A 16635-nucleotide genomic window follows, 5' to 3' on the forward strand; every position below is an offset into this window, starting at 1 on the left:
ATATATATATATATATATATATATATATATATATATATATATATGTGTGTGCGCGTGCGCGTGCGCGTGCGTACGTACGTCGTATCTGCGCCGCAGCCGGTCCCTGAGCGCGAGGTAGCGGCGCGCCTCGATGGTGGCGGTGCGCCCGGCGGCGCCGTCGCCCGCCAGCCACTTGTGCGCCAGGCACTCGTGCGCCGTCAGACGCTTCCTGCCGAACACCACCACGACTCAGTCTCCTTCTCGATGTTCATACACTCACATACCAATACCACTCGTTTACGATGATAATCAATGGTTTTTAAATAATTTAATTTCGAATGCATCGAAAAGAAATGGACGACCATCTCTTTTTTAATGATGGAACGGGGAAAGATTCTTATACGCATATATAAAACACATATAATTGTTTTTCTTTTTAAATTATTTTCTAATAGTATGTAAGAAAATTTCAGAAAATTAAAAGACGTCATCGGATTTGCTTATGAACATATAGATATCATATAATAAGTAACTATAATAAGTAAGTAACTATAATAAAAAATACAGTGTGACAGAGAGACAAGATTAAAGTTACTCACAGTAACTTTAACTGTAGGCAAACAATGACATAATATAGCAGTTACACTTGGTGCAATAGTTGGTAAATTTTGAAAGGTATATAATATAGCGTATGACGCTATCGACGATACAAATTAATACACCAAAATTATTGCAAATACTAGTATTATTTGAATCTAATCAAACTTAATTTTAATATAATGAATGTTTACTAACTCCTTATTTTTGACGAGTAGCCTCCTAATGAAGTCTTTGGCGTCGTCTGACACGTGTTGGAATGCCTCATCATCGAATTCCCAGTCGCATGCTTTCACATTCTTCAATGTTTCTATATCATTATTTCCAGCGAACGGTGACAGTCCTGACAACCTGAGAAACAACAGTATTTTTAATTGCTAGTTCTTAGAAACAAAAGGAAAAATAAATGAATGATCCTATAATACTATATATATGATGCGTTGAAGTAACTTAGTGACATGTAAAATAAAATAAAAACATTGGTCCCAATAACAAACCTTGTGTAACGACTACCATTATATTAAAATAACACAGACATGTCCATTTGATATCTATGTTATTTAGAATAAAGTAATTTAAACTAATTTCCTTTACTAATAATTTTGTTTAATAATTTACGAAGATTTTTGAATTGGCATCATTAAAAAGATCAAGAAAATTAAAATTATAATGACAACAACACTTATTAAGAAAATTCACAAGCACATATATGTATATCAACAGAAAACTTTAAGAACGCAGTAGTATTGAAGCAAAATTATCATTTTCTATTTTTTTCCTAGGTAAATTGTATTTAGATTTATAGAAGGCTTATGATTGAGTGAACGTTAATATGATTTTAATAACGAAGACTTACAATACGTAGGCGAGTACTCCAACAGCCCACATGTCTGTGTAGAAACCAACCGGTTCCCGCTCCACAATCTCTGGCGCCGCGAACTCCGCTGTACCCGTCGATATCTTCACTACCTCGTTCGGGTCTAATTTTGTAGCTAGGCCGAAGTCAATGATCTAAACATAAGAAGAAAAAGCTTTAAGATCATGCTCTTTACAATTAGTTTACAATTTATTTGGATCCATACTTTTCTGGTCGAGTGGTACAGCATGCCGCGTTACTCACTATGGTTGCGGGTTCCATTCCTCGCACGATACAAACATTTGTATTCATAAGTATGATTGTTTGTATCATGTATATAATGATGTTTTTGCAAGAAAAAAAAACATCTAAGTATTTGTATCAGTTGTCTAGTACCCACAACAAGCTCTACTTAGTTTGAGACTAGATGAAGCTGTGTGAATTGTCCGGGCTTATTATTATTATTTTGATAATATGATTCACCATGATACACCATTAAGTACCAGATATTTCCATTTCGGTTATAAGTTGACCAATCAATTCCAGTCTTTTTTCAAGTACCACAAAATAAGATCACTAAAATCTTCTTACCTTAACATCAGTGCCGGTTCTAGTCTGGCACATGACATTCTCCGGCTTCAGGTCCAGGTGGATGATGTTCTGTTCGTGCATGTGGCGGACTCCCTCGCAGATCTGTCGCATGTAGTGCGCGGCCTCTGCTTCGCTCATGTTGTAGCCCGGCTCTGTGATGCGCTCGAACAGTTCACCTCCAGATAAGCTGAAGAATAGAGAATTTATGAATATATGAAGAAAATTACATATATATATATCTCAGAAGAGAATAAGTATATAAAAAATTATGATTTTTTTCACCGCGGTAGACTTTTGTACAAAGGCGCCAGCTTAGGTCCTAATTGTAAATAAAATGTTAGTCCTTCAGAAGGGCAATGCGTGAATGGCACTATGGGAATCATATGGTAAAGTGGTTGTCGTGGAGCTGCTCAGCTGCACATGTATTTTATATACATCGAGATACGTATCAATCATAATAAAATGTTGTACCAAAAATATAAAAAAATGTTGTTATTTTTAGTACTTGTGTACTTGTAAATTTTTAGTATAGTTTTGAATCACGTAAGCTTTCCTCAACTAAATTTATCTACAAATAATGCCCTGTGTTTTCTACCCAAATGGTAGAAATTAAAAACTATCGAAGTCCAATATAACGTCGGAAAAGAACAAAAGAATCTGCAATGGGAATAGTATTTACGGACGGCAAAGTGCACGTGACACCTCAGATTTTTCAGGCGGTCATAGGCTTCGGTAACTGTTTACCATCATATAGGCCAAATGCTTGTTTGCCACCATCGCAGTATATAAAAAATATACTAATACTCACAATTCGAATATAAGCACCATTTCATCATCATCTTCGAATGCATCGTGTAAATTGATTAGCTTCCTATGGTGCAGTTGGTTCATTATGTCTATCTCCTTCTTAATGAGCTCCTTCTCCATTGCTCCCGTCACCGGGATGAATTTAGCCGCGAAGTAGTTGCCAGTGCTTCTCTCGCGGCAACGATGGACCACGCCAAATGCGCCTGTGCCTACAACAGTGTACTTACATCACGCTTCGGTTTTAGATCTTATGCCGCTTGCTACAAGTCTAGAATGGGTCGTGAGATTATAGAAGTTAGGTATTATACTATTGTCATTGTTGGTTTTATATTAACAAAAATATTATATTTTATATTTCTTCTCTTCTGTAATTTTGAAGTTGCTTTTGTAATTCATAACAAAATCCTTTCTCTTTGTAATATGAATACAGATATTATTATGCGTATTTCCAACAATTCAGCATAATAACCATAATCCATTATGCGAAATGCTTCTATAATCTCACGAAGTAATTTTTCATCACTCATCTATGTTTAGTACAGTCGAGATCAAAAGTGTTTCAACAATTATAATTTACTATGTCGTGACGTACATAAATACATACATAACTAATCAGATATTTTAATTACATGGTGTAAACAAGGGTATTTATAACAAAACATGAAATTAGAAAACTTGAGAGAACTCTACTCTTTTTTTTTACTATACCGATTACATGACGTTATGAGGCAATTTGTATCTATTTTTATACCGTGATTTCAGAAAATAAATCTTTATATTTCTTTTCTGAAACTTGTATTGTGTAACTTTACATAATATCAATTAATATTTGTTATAGTCTACTATCACTGGTTTTATGTGTTTCGAGGTGGACATGAATGAAATATCTGACTTCAATCTAATTCAATTCCATTTCAATTCAAAAATCATTTATTCATGCAGGGCATTTTAGAAGCTCGTAAAATTTTTTATATTATATTTTTTCCCCACCGTCCAGTTCAGCATAGGTATGTATATAATCTTCAGTCATTTACTTCGATTAATACGTGATTTACATGTCCCATATATTTTCACAAACTATAATAATTTGATATCCGATCCGATCGTTAGTGTTATAGGCCAACATATGTTGTGTATTGCGGCATATGATTATATACCACATTGGTTAAAACCTATATAAAATTTTATAACTTGATATATAGTAGAAATACTTTTGATCCGACTGCTAGTGCCAATCAAATGTAACTAGGAAGACGCGCATTCCCGTTAAAATATTGTCTTATGACATACATATAAAAGATTAAGCTAAAAAACCGTGCACTCGTACTACTGTATAAAATACATTATTTATCAAAAAAGTAATAATATACTGAAAAATATAAAATACAATGGTGCTTATTATGAAATCTATAACTTGTCTTGTTCAGGATAATGGCAAAAGTATTATTCGGTTTGTTTATATATTTCATAAGGACAGTATATATTTCAATATTTACGATAAAAAAAAATACGTATAAAAATATCAGTAAATTTTTTTCATTGAAGTTACAAGTAGTGTGGATATAAAAAAGAAGTTATAGATTTTTTTTACACCATAAATCTCTATTTATAATAAATAATAATATTTTTTTATATAATATTACATGCGTATACCTAAATATTTATAATACATATGTACGTATAATAAAATATAGAGTATGCGTGTGAGACAGAGAGATGCAGAAAGAGATGCACTACATCGATCTATTCACACACAGACCTCCGGCACGTTTCCTTTTAGACGACGCTCTCACGAAGTCACCTGCGAAATTGATTACTATATACCAAGATTTACAGTTCAAAATCGACTACAGTTAGTATTGTACTATGTTAATCAAAAACTCTAGTAAAACGTGTGTTGATTGTATAAAAAATAAATATAAAACAGAAATGATACTGTATAAATACATACAGATGACCACAGAAGTTTGTAAATGTATCCAACTCCATTGTATTAAGGTCAATATTCAATTAAAATTTAATGTGTACAAAACTTTTATTGCCGACTGTATGTATGTTCTGTGTATTAAATTGAAATTACTATTTAAAATATTATGTTCTTAGTTATAGAATATTCATTTAGTGTCTTTATATTCGATTACCTGTTTTATTTCCATAAAAAATAAGTATCATTCCTGTATCACAATTTCCCAAGCAACTTCGTGATTCATATTTACTACTCTCAACTGACATGCCGATAAGTTGTTTATATTATATTTTTATTATTAATTTATTTTTATACTATTAAAAATGTTTTATTAAATACTAAAATAAAGTTAGTCAGTTAAAGTTTGCGTTAGTACTGTTATATATTATTAATATAGTTAGTAGGGTTTTAACATGAATCTTTTCATTGCTAATATTAAATATATTTCAAGTAATTTGGTCCAGAGCTGACTGAAGCGAAGATATTCGCTTCAGTTAAGAAGCGAATATTTTAACTATACTGATATTAAAAAGCAGAACAGTTTGTATAGTTGAATATGCTTATTACCAGGAACTATTTATTCCAATAAAAAAAACTCATTCGTTACATAGTCAGCTATAGGCTATATAACATTACGCTACGGTCATGAATAATATTCCAAACAGAAGGAAAATTTTGCGCAGACGAAATTGTAGGGGTCTGCTCATTTATTATAAAAATATTCATGTTAGGACCCACTTCTTAACATACATTATAATTTTATAATTAATACGGATAAGCGACAAAATATAATTAAACATAAATAGTTAGTACATACCTTTACATTAGTTTCAAACTTTGTATAGCATGAAAATGGTATCATAAGATAAGTAAAATAAAGAAAGTTGAGTAATTAAAACATCAAATAATACACTTTATATTACTCTTAATATTTAATTAATAAATCAGTATTAACTAAATATTATGGAAAGGGACAACGAAAAAAAGATGAATGGATTGTGGGAAAGAAGATATGCATAAACAGAGAGCAAGGTCAGATGGCTGCTGATGGTGGTGAGGTGAGTAGAAGTAGATGAGTTACGGCGCTGACTCAAAATAATAGGATATAGACAAGGCAGTGGAAATTATGAGTATCAATAAAGTGTTTAATTTTATTTAATTAAAGCACTCATCAAAATCGAACATTCCATGCGGTTCATATTTATAATTGCATTACAGATAGTCACGTGTATATCGGAAACATTGTCTTAATAATGTTATTGGCATCTTCCCCGATCATTTTTATTTTTATATATTAATAGATGTAGCTATTATAATAAGCGTTTAAAATTAAGTAATTTCCAATATTATAGAACAAGAACAAAATTTTATTATCTATGTATGTACTACAAACAGATAATGAAAATTTCTTCTTTTTGTTTTTAGAAGGAACAATTTGAATATTTTAGTTAATAAAATATTATAATTTTTATAAAATATTTCTTTACTAATGAGTATATTAATTATAAATAGATCTTAAATCAGTGCAAATAAAGACGAATTTCGTAGCGTTCTGGCTTCAAAACGACTGACTTTGTACGGTTTTCAACCTTATTCTATATTTTTTAAATCACCGCCAAATTTAACTATCAGCATACTAAATGCAAATAACAAGGAAAGCAATGGACACTCACCAATCTCCTCGAGTATATCATATTTATCGTAGACGGAGCACGTGTTAATGTCCACTGGCTGGGGCACATATTTACTGTAGATGTCAAACACGTAACTATCGTAGTCCTTGACTGGACCGTGGTCTGCGTTGGAGCGGATGCGTTTGCCGGTTTCGTCCACTGTGAATATTATAGGATAATTAATATCATAATAGGTACATACACTCAGATTCAGTATATGAAACTAATTCTTAGCATTCCATGGATTCAGCGTGCGGGTCCATCGTGTGGCAGAGGGGGAAACTCCGAGCAGTTCCCGGGACTTGTGACTCAGGTGTAGGTTTAAGGGGCCTCTTATTGTTTAAAGATCTATTACGAAGCATTCTTTTGAATCGTTCTAGTACGTGAATTTAACGATATAACGCAATAACTGTACAATGTCTTGAAAAATGTAAAAAGGGAATATCGACTGAAAATGAAATACAGCAATATATTGTTTTCAGTTTAGATTCAGTTTTCAAGTAGAATAATCATAATCTGTGAATAAATATAATGTATATATGTTCGTAACTTCTGGTACAAACAAACTTTTCCTTTGTATCACAATAAATTTTAACAGTACCATGGACATGACAGAATATCTACATTAATACGCATGAATGCTTATGAATTTCTATTCTTTAGAACAGACTGCTACAAAGGACGCGCGAGCGACGTGGACTGACCTAATTTGACTCTTCCAGCAATACAAAAAAGGTTGCCTTTTTTTCGGCCCTATTTTTCATCTCTCTATATAGTGTCTCTATTACCATTTGATGTCACTTCGTAAATATTTGAACACTAAATATTAATAAATAAAGTACATTTTTGTTAAACGAACTATGTTTGTTACACAACTAAAACCATGAATAAAATTTCACATTTAAAAAAGTTGTAGTTATAGACAGTTAATATACCAAATTCTAATTTCAGTACCAATTTTCTACGTACCTGGGTATTCCTTCTTCTTGAATTCCTTCTTGACGACCGCCTTGGTCTGCACCAGAGACGTAGTGTCGCTAGGATCTGATCGACCGTAGATGTTCTCAGCGTATACTCGGAACTCGTATTGCTTGCCTGGTACCAGACCAGTGATCGCCATTGTAGTAAACCTGCACATCAAAATTACTAGTGTGAGATTGTATTTTATCTAAAGCCGGAGAAGTTAAATATAAAAAAAAATAAGACTGATAATGACTAAGAATGACTATTCAAAATATTAAATTTATTTAAATAAAGATTATTTCTACTGATTCTAAAGATTACGTTACCTGGTGTTGCCAACTCTTATCCAGCTGGACATGGGGTGTTCCCTCTTTTCCACCAGGTAGTTGGTGATGTCTGAGCCGCCGTCCCACACGGGCGCCTTCCAGCTCAGTGCCAGCGAGTCCACGCCGATGTTGTCCGCAGCTGGGAACCGCGGTGGGTCCGGACGGTCTGCAATATTAATGTTATTTATATATAACTTATACTGCCCTTGACTTCGTGTACTTATATATTTCTAGATCGTCATCTGTTATGTGATTAATACTTTATTCTTTCACGGAAAAGCCGGTGGAGGCAATGGTGAGTCAATGCATTTAACAATTTTTTCTGTTAGCTCTTTCGCATGATGCGCGTTCATTCATATCATTTCACTTTTTTTAATATTACATTTTTTATTCCAAAATCACGTTAAAGATTTATAAATTACCTACCTACCTACCTAACTACCCACCCCGATTTCGCAAGGGTGTACATGTATTATACATACAGACCTTCCTATTGGAGTGCTTTAAAAGCCGTTGCATAGTTTAAAAGATCTAAGCCAACAGACAGCGGAAACGACTCCATTTTATACTATGTGAAGGTTAAGAACTCTATAATTATGTTTTTGCTCGTCGTTATATGTTGTCACACTTTGTCGAACCCTCCCCTTGTGACATAATTTATGGTCATATAAAAATTGCACTTACCGCTGATTTCAATATTGATGATGGCAGAGTCCTGTCCCAGCTCGTTCTCGGCCGTGATCCTATAAGGTCCAGAGTCCAGCTTGCTGGCGTCACGGATGGTCAGTATCGCATGACGTTCTGAAATAATAAAAAAAAAAGATATATTATAATGACTCTAATATTATTTTTTTAACCACCGCCGCTACAATTTATTCAAGAATGAAGTATAGCCTTGTAGCCTAGTGGATTATAACCTGACTTAGAACCAAAAATCGCAAGTCCAAGTTAATGCATATTTCATTAACCTGTGTATACAAGTATAGCTTCAGTATATGACAGAAATATGTAGATTTCATGTGTTGCGTCGATATTTCACAATACTGAATATCCCATCTAGGATAACAGCCGTGAAGATTTATTATTACGAGTGAGATTTCTTCTTCAAAATTTCAACAGCCTCACCTTTTCTTTCAACGTGGTAGTGTAGACCAGACTCGATGGTCTCTCCTTCCCTGACCCACGTGATCTTGGGCACCGGGTGGCCAGTGAACGGTATCTTTACCACCACATTCTCGCCCTTGTCGAAGTATGCCGTCACACGGAAGCGCGGTGGTACGTTCAGTTTCGGTGCGGCTGGAAATTGTCATAATAAACATAAACTAATGTCGTCAAATAAAACACATTGATTATAAAAAAAATTAAATTTGTAGAGAAATAGACTTTAATACTAAATATTTAAAATCGAATTTCCAAAAATAATATTATTCCGTTAATGTTTTTATTTATAAAACATACAATATGTACTAATATTTCATAAGCAATAATATTTCAAAAAATGTATGTAGTAATAATTTATTGACAGAGAAACTGCAGAATGTTTTCAGGTATCTATGGTATGTGTGTAAAAACCACTGCAAATTGAATCCAAAACGTTATTATATAACGAGGCTGAGTTTATAAAAAGTCGTCTTCGTATCTCTGTCTTAACTATTTCAGAAGCCATGCAGCCTGCTTTGTAAGCTATTTCAGTTGAAGGGTATAGCAATGAAGTTAAAGGATACGGGGATAACTTCTTATTCCTAATGTACCAAAAGCAGCAAATGATTTCCGTGGAGCTCTTTATAGATAATGTACTTAGATGATGGTTACCATTATGTGGAAAATCAGCTTGCTTGCCATTCCAATTATACATAACAAAATAATGATATATTCCAAACAAGCGAATTAAAACCTTATTAACATGTAATAAGACTCACTCATGATGAGCAACTCAGCTCGGGTGGACTTAACGCCGGCGCGGTTGACAGCGCGGCAGACGTATTCATCGGCGTCTTCACCGAACACGTCCATCACAGTAAGGAAATGGTTGTCACCCTCGCTCCAGATGCGGTGGCGTGGTCCGTTTGTTATTTCACGAGCACCTAAGGATATGAGATTGTACTTGGTTATACAATTTATTTTATTGTAAAAAAAATAAGCATTGCAATATATCGGCCTCGGCCTCTAGCGGTTTAGTACACCGTATTACTTCCGATGGTCTAATTTGATGAATTAAATCCGTGAAGTTCAATTACAACAAGTTATAGATATTGATAAAAATTGAAATCTATTGTTATTAAAATTTATGATTATTAAATTTCGATTTATAGTAAATTCTTGATCTTGTAAATTTTTAGACACCTAATATATAAAGATTATAACAAGATTGATAAAATTATGACTACAAATGTTTATTTAGATCTAGTTCTAAAATATTTTGTATTTTTCTTTTGAGTTATTTATAATTTCATAACAACTAGAAAATTTAAATTCAATGATATACAATTTTGTCAATAATATACAAGATTAATATATTTATATTACATTAGTACTCACCCTTGTACCAAGTGATAGTAGGTCTCGGTGACCCTGTGATGGTGCATTGGAACTTAGCGTTGTGGTACTGGATGCAGTTGGCATTCTTCAGTGGCTTCACAATCTCCGGTGGAGTAGCAGCTGAATAAAAACAAATAAATATAAATAATTATGTATATATGGTTTCATTGAGAATAGTTCCGAAATATAAATGGATAAGTTTTGGCTATGACGGCCAGATTTAAATCCACTTGTACCCTGACTATAATAAACAAAAAAAAAAGAGTCAATCAATCGATCGATCACAACTATAACTATGGTATACAATGGTGGCCCACCTGATATATGAAATAAATTTTGAATTAATCCACAATGTAATTTAATGTTTACTTTATAAAATAATGATGACGAAAGCATATTTACTTCCTTGTCATCATTATAACGTATAAAACATCCACTGGATGGTATATGGGTACCATTGCACATACATATAAATCTCCAATGTTTTAGATGTATATGCAATTCAATAACTATAGGTTCTAGGAGATAAGGATGAATTCCCTGTCAAGTCTAAAATATTAGGAATATCTTACCTTTGGGGTCGACGACCTTGACTTGTTGACTGGCGCTGCTGGGTGGTGAAAGACCAGCCTCGTTCTGCGCAGTAACGCGGAACTCATACTGGCGACCTTCGATCAGGTTGGAACAGTTAATTTGATTCGGCAGGCACAGGACCGCATTCACACGCTGCCATGTCGATGCACCCACTTCGCGTTTGTCTATCCAGTAACCTACAATAAAAATCAAGCTTTAAACCATATGTACACATTGAGCAATCATGGGCCAACATAATAGTTTTCGAAGTACTATAATGTGGATGGCCGTAGATGTGGTAAACGTCCCTTAACATAAATACCTTTATTTCTTTATATTTTATAAAAATTATATTACATTTTTTAACGAAGACTGGTCTAGAAGGCAGATTAAACTTTGGAAGGACTTATTAAACGGCTGAAGGCTCCTAACCTAGACAGAATAATATATAAAATCCTAGCCTGAAAAATAAGATTTTAGACTCACTGAGGGTGTCTACTTCTAAGCATTTGACCAAGGTTTAGGACATATCAATTACAATGCACATCTAAATGGGACAAGGGATCCATTTAATTGGCCAACATACGTCCAAATACCACACAGACATAGCATTTAATATTTTGAAGAAACATACCTTGTATTCTAGCACCTCCATCGTTCTCGGGTTTCTCCCATTCTAAGTGCACAAAATCGCCGCCAACTTCCAGAATCTTCGGAACTCCAGGCGCAGACGGAGGATCGAATGGTGCCTTGGCCTATACACAGAATAGATACAAAATTACAAAAGGTTATTGTAGATATTGCGTGTAAGTATAGTACGAAATCAAATAGGTCTAGATAAGTTTCTAGTTGCTTTTTGATTACATATATTTTTTGGATTCAATCTGCATTTCGAATGTGGCGATAGCATAAAACAATGATAGAACAGAGTACTATCTGGTCAGTATTATTGAGATTAAGACTTTTGTTTATGTTATAGATTAGTTGAATTGAGCTACCCTAGTTTGTTATATTATGTTCTTGAGAGAAAAGGATGCGGTTGAAAAATCGGCGCCGCACAGGAGTATCCTGCAGGTATACGGAGAACCGGGTTCTTTTGCCGTAATTAAGTGTCCATTAAATGTATTTTCTTTTATGTAATAAATAAATAAATTATATTTATTCATATTCCTCTATTTCTTTGAAATTGCTCACCCTAATCGGATTTGCACCCTCCAACGCCGGTCCGATGCCATTCTCATTAGCTGCATGTATCCTGAAGTTATATTCCTGTCCCTCCGTCAGTCCTTGGACTGTGAACCTGGTATCTCTCACTGATGATGCTATTGTAATCCAGGCAGTTCCTGACGTGTCATTACGCTCGATGACGTAATGAGTGACTGGTAAGCCGCCGTCGTAAGTTGGTGGTTTCCATGCCAGTGTGCACGAGTGACGGCTGATGTCTGTGGTCTCCAGAGGACCCTGGGGAGGTCCGGGCAGGCCAGTGACAGTGACGGAGAACGTATCGGATACTTCTCCGGAGTTGTTCTTGATCGTCAACTTGTATAAGCCTGTCGAATATAAAATATGTATTATTATTAAATTGGATTTATTGTCATTATTGTCCATATTTATATTATTATTAAACGAATAAATTATATCTAGAAAATTAATTGAAGAATATGTTTTCGCAATATACAATCTTGTATTACAAAACAAATTATTTAATTAGAATTAAATGATTTAATTAAAAAAATTATATTATAGTATTTTTACAATATCTTATTAATAATGGGTAAAAATACAACATTCTTCTTTGCCAACCCCCTGGCGAAAAGACGGTCTTTTGAAGATAATTACAGACAAAAAAAAATCCATAAAGGCGGAATCATGGGTAACAGCTAGTAATACACATGACAAAACTTACCCATATCATCCTTGCTGATGTCCTTAATAAATATGAGGATGTAGTCATCGAAGACGGTGTATTTGAGGTGTGGGGAGTCCACCAGCTTGTGGCCGTCCTTGGTGAGCGTGACGTCAGCGGGCTGGTCTCCCGTGTACAGGATCTTGATCTTGGTATTGTCATGCTCCGGCAGGTGGAGGTCTCCAGGCATGCGGGTGATACGCGGTGGGTCTGGAGTATACATTTGTTTTTATATAAAAAAATACATTTTGCGCTAAAATAGGTGGGCATTACACCCGTTAAGCAGCTTGCTTTGTATGTTGTGATCCAAAGCGTGGAATGGCAGTATATAAAGGCATGACATCTTATTTATCCAGAATGGCAACGCATGAGCGGAGTCGCGGGCACATACTAAGTTGTCCAAAACGCTGTTTATGTATATGCAATGCGACGGTTACCTATTGCCATTAGCTGATCAGTTTGTTTATCATTCTAATTACATACAAAAACAATGACAACATGTTTATAGTTACGAAAACTTTTCAAATGTTTTGTCGATAATGGTTGCTGTTAGTGAAATACTTTTGTTGTATTTTAACGCTGATATCCTTATTTAATTATACTAACTTCCAATCTTGAGATGTCCAATACAGTAGATGAAGCCGATATTGTTGACGGCTTCGCATGTGTAGTCACCATCGTCCGCATCCGTCGCCTCCAGGATGTTCAACTTCAGAGTGCCCTCGCGGGACTCCGCAATAAATCTGGAAATTATGATTATATAAGAGAGACAGTTTTTTTAGCATTCCATGAATTCATGGGAGCCGGGTCCAACTTATGGCAGAGAGGGAAACTCGGAGCAGTTCCCGAAACTTCTGACTTGGGTGTAGAATTAAGGGGTCTCCTTTGCAAACGTACGTCAACACTCACCACTTCACCGCTCGTGTTTCTCTCCCCGCCTAGCGATATCTGGTAAGACCCTGCTAGTTTCTAGTATAGAACTTACTGCATTTCTAGCAGGGCAAGATTTTTTAGAAGATTGCAGAGATATCGCTGGTATACCTCTCGCTCCCACTTGGACCGAACATAAAATACTAGATAGTGTACTAACCTGGTGCCAAGAACGATCTCGCGTCCGTTCTTCAGCCAGCGACCAGTCGGTATTGGGTTGCCGGTTGCCACGCACTCCAGAGTGAAGGGGCGACCGAGCGGCGCCGCCATGTGTGGAGGTAATGGTTTCACCCATTCCGGCTTCGTTCCTCCGATCTCCTCGCCGGTGCGGACCGGAGTCGTGCATGTGGACGGTTCGGATTTGCCTGTTGGGTAAACAAAACGGTTTTTCGTTGCAAATACCAAATTTAATTAACCAGAATTTGAAGTAATAATGTTGCAATAGTTGAATAGATATGGATAGCGATAGATAACCATAGCTGGCTACGCCCATGCCAATATACATTAATATCTATACCATGTGAGCTGTAGCATAGTGCGGTAGACAGTTTCATTAATGTTTCGTTTCACTCTTAAAAGTTACCGTGATTTACAAATTATGTTAAATAACTCCATTAACTTAAATGTAGCAATTGTTAAATGTAAAATTAGTAACTGTCACCCGCACCATGCTACAGCGCACACAGTATAGATCCCTTACACAAAGACCACTTTTTGTGTTTTCTCCTCTACCTAAAGGCTGTCTGGAAGAGATTGCATAAGCGATTAGGTCGCTTAATATTGATTTCTGTAGTTTATCTGTCGCAATAAAAAGTATGTAAATAAATAAAGTCGTTAAATAACGATCCAATTAATATCACATACCGGCAGAATTTACAGCGATGATACGGAACTCGTAGTCGGACTTCTCTCCGAGATTCATTGCCGTGAAGGTGGTATCTTGTACATTGTAGTCATTGCATTTAACCCAAACAGAACCGCCAACGTCTCGTCGCTCGATGATGTAGCCGGTAACGCGAGAACCTGTAAAGATACAATTTTTTTATTAAAGGCGCTTCGTCGGGATATCTTGGAGTTTTTAATGAGTAGAAGTCTCACAGTACCCGCTCGCCTTCGCCGGGACGGGCGGATCTATGGGACATTATGTCAAAGTAAAAAAGGGTTGTTATTATAAAGTAGGGATAGGATGTGTGTAGCGTACCTTACCTCCGTCGTGCACGTTCGGATCCCAGATAAGATTCGCGTAGTCCGCGCTAATGATCGCGTCGTGTACCTAAACGCAGCTTTTGTGGCAAAAAAAGGGTAAGTTATCCCTTTTCTTTACCACAATAGCTGCGTCGTGTGGAGCGTGCGTTACCTCCGTCGTTTGCGGGCGGGTCCCAGCTGAGGTCGGCGTAGTTCCTGCCGACGCGCGGGGCCCGCACCTCGTACTGACAGTGGGGTGTGTGTGTCGTGTGGAGCGTGCGTTACCTCCGTCGTTTGCGGGCGGGTCCCAGCTGAGGTCGGCGTAGTTCCTGCCGACGCGCGGGGCCCGCACCTCGTACTGACAGTGGGGTGTGTGTGTCGTGTGGAGCGTGCGTTACCTCCGTCGTTTGCGGGCGGGTCCCAGCTGAGGTCGGCGTAGTTCCTGCCGACGCGCGGGGCCCGCACCTCGTACTGACAGTGGGGTGTGTGTGTCGTGTGGAGCGTGCGTTACCTCCGTCGTTTGCGGGCGGGTCCCAGCTGAGGTCGGCGTAGTTCCTGCCGACGCGCGGGGCCCACGCGCAGTGGGGTGTGTGTGTCGTGTGGAGCGTGCGTTACCTCCGGTTTGCGGGCGGGCCTGAGGTCGGCGTAGTTCCTGCCGACGCGCGGCCCGCACCTTGTACTGACGGCGTGGGGTGTGTGTGTCGTGCGGAGCGTGCGTTACTCCGTCGTTTGCGGGCGGGTCCCAGCCGGTCGGCGTAGTTTGCGCGACGCGCGGGGCCCGCACTCGTGGCCCGACAGTGGGGTGTGTGTGTTGTACGCGTCGTTTGTAAACATCATTCCTGCCGAGAGTACTGACAGTGGGGTGTGTGTGTCGTGTGGAGCGTGCGTTACCTCCGTCGTTTGCGGGCATTCCTGAGGTCGGCGAGTTTGCCGACGCGCAGCACGCGGGTTCCGGCGGGGTGCAGCGCGGCCGCACCTTGTACGGCGCCGAGCTCGCGGAGTACTTGCTGAAGCCGGCGGCGTTCTTTGCGCGCACGCGAAATTCGTACTCGTGGCCCGGCTCCAGGTTGTACGCCTGTAAACATCATTGAGAGAAATGAGGCAAATTCTTAAATGGATTAACCGTGATTGAGAGTTATCGGGTCCATTCCCAACCTATATAGAGATGGAATAATAACTTTTTAAGAGGACTTGTTTTTAGTAATACCATCCAACGCCTAGTGAATCCAGCTCGATGTACCAAAAATAAAGCATCCCGATCAACGCACCTGGTAGTTGCAGTCCTTGACGAGGTAGTCCGCGCCGTTCCAGACGCCGTCCCTGACGTCGCGGTACTCGAGCTTGTACCCCTGGATGCGCGCGCCGCCGTCGGAGCGCGGCCGGTCCCACACCAGCGACGCGCTCGACCCGTCCCACTCCACCACGCGCGGTGCGCCCGGTGGCTCGGGGATCGTGAACGGGAACTGTCATACGCACATAATTCAATCTTCATATATCGTCCGGCTCGAAGGATTCTTTTTTAGTTTAAATGACTGTAACTGTTTTAAACTTTTTGTGGTTCTTCGCGTTTAGATAAATGGGATATTTATTATGATAATATTATTTATGAGCCATAATAAATAAAATAAATAAAAAATAAAGTTAAATAGTAATTACAATCATATGGAAATTACAATATATTCTGAGTATCTATGGTATATACGTAATAGTTACGCGATGACGTGCTGACAAAATGTTTGCAATAA

At 37.4% G+C, this 16635-nt stretch overlaps 1 protein-coding gene across 1 annotated transcript in view; it reads right to left on the reverse strand.

Annotated features, from left to right (window-relative positions):
- The window catches only part of LOC131851760 (twitchin), a 114991-nt gene that overhangs the window by 10988 nt on the left and 87368 nt on the right, over window positions 1-16635 (reverse strand). The window contains exons 105-126 of the mRNA XM_059202307.1: window positions 16159-16353; window positions 15837-15965; window positions 15289-15355; window positions 14570-14728; window positions 13866-14070; window positions 13382-13518; window positions 12776-12985; window positions 12064-12419; window positions 11504-11624; window positions 10869-11066; window positions 10297-10416; window positions 9678-9842; window positions 8884-9054; window positions 8443-8559; window positions 7759-7924; window positions 7439-7599; window positions 6470-6628; window positions 2832-3039; window positions 2024-2210; window positions 1433-1587; window positions 775-927; window positions 79-208 (exon numbers count right to left, since the gene is read on the reverse strand). Coding sequence (XP_059058290.1) covers window positions 79-208; window positions 775-927; window positions 1433-1587; window positions 2024-2210; window positions 2832-3039; window positions 6470-6628; window positions 7439-7599; window positions 7759-7924; window positions 8443-8559; window positions 8884-9054; window positions 9678-9842; window positions 10297-10416; window positions 10869-11066; window positions 11504-11624; window positions 12064-12419; window positions 12776-12985; window positions 13382-13518; window positions 13866-14070; window positions 14570-14728; window positions 15289-15355; window positions 15837-15965; window positions 16159-16353 — 3669 coding nt within the window. The remainder of the gene's footprint in view (window positions 1-78; window positions 209-774; window positions 928-1432; window positions 1588-2023; window positions 2211-2831; window positions 3040-6469; window positions 6629-7438; window positions 7600-7758; window positions 7925-8442; window positions 8560-8883; window positions 9055-9677; window positions 9843-10296; window positions 10417-10868; window positions 11067-11503; window positions 11625-12063; window positions 12420-12775; window positions 12986-13381; window positions 13519-13865; window positions 14071-14569; window positions 14729-15288; window positions 15356-15836; window positions 15966-16158; window positions 16354-16635) is intronic.

The sequence above is a fragment of the Achroia grisella genome, unplaced genomic scaffold, assembly GCF_030625045.1.
Source record: "Achroia grisella isolate CSIRO2021 unplaced genomic scaffold, CSIRO_AGI_Agris_v1 utg1174, whole genome shotgun sequence".
Taxonomy (NCBI): Eukaryota; Metazoa; Arthropoda; class Insecta; order Lepidoptera; family Pyralidae; genus Achroia; species Achroia grisella.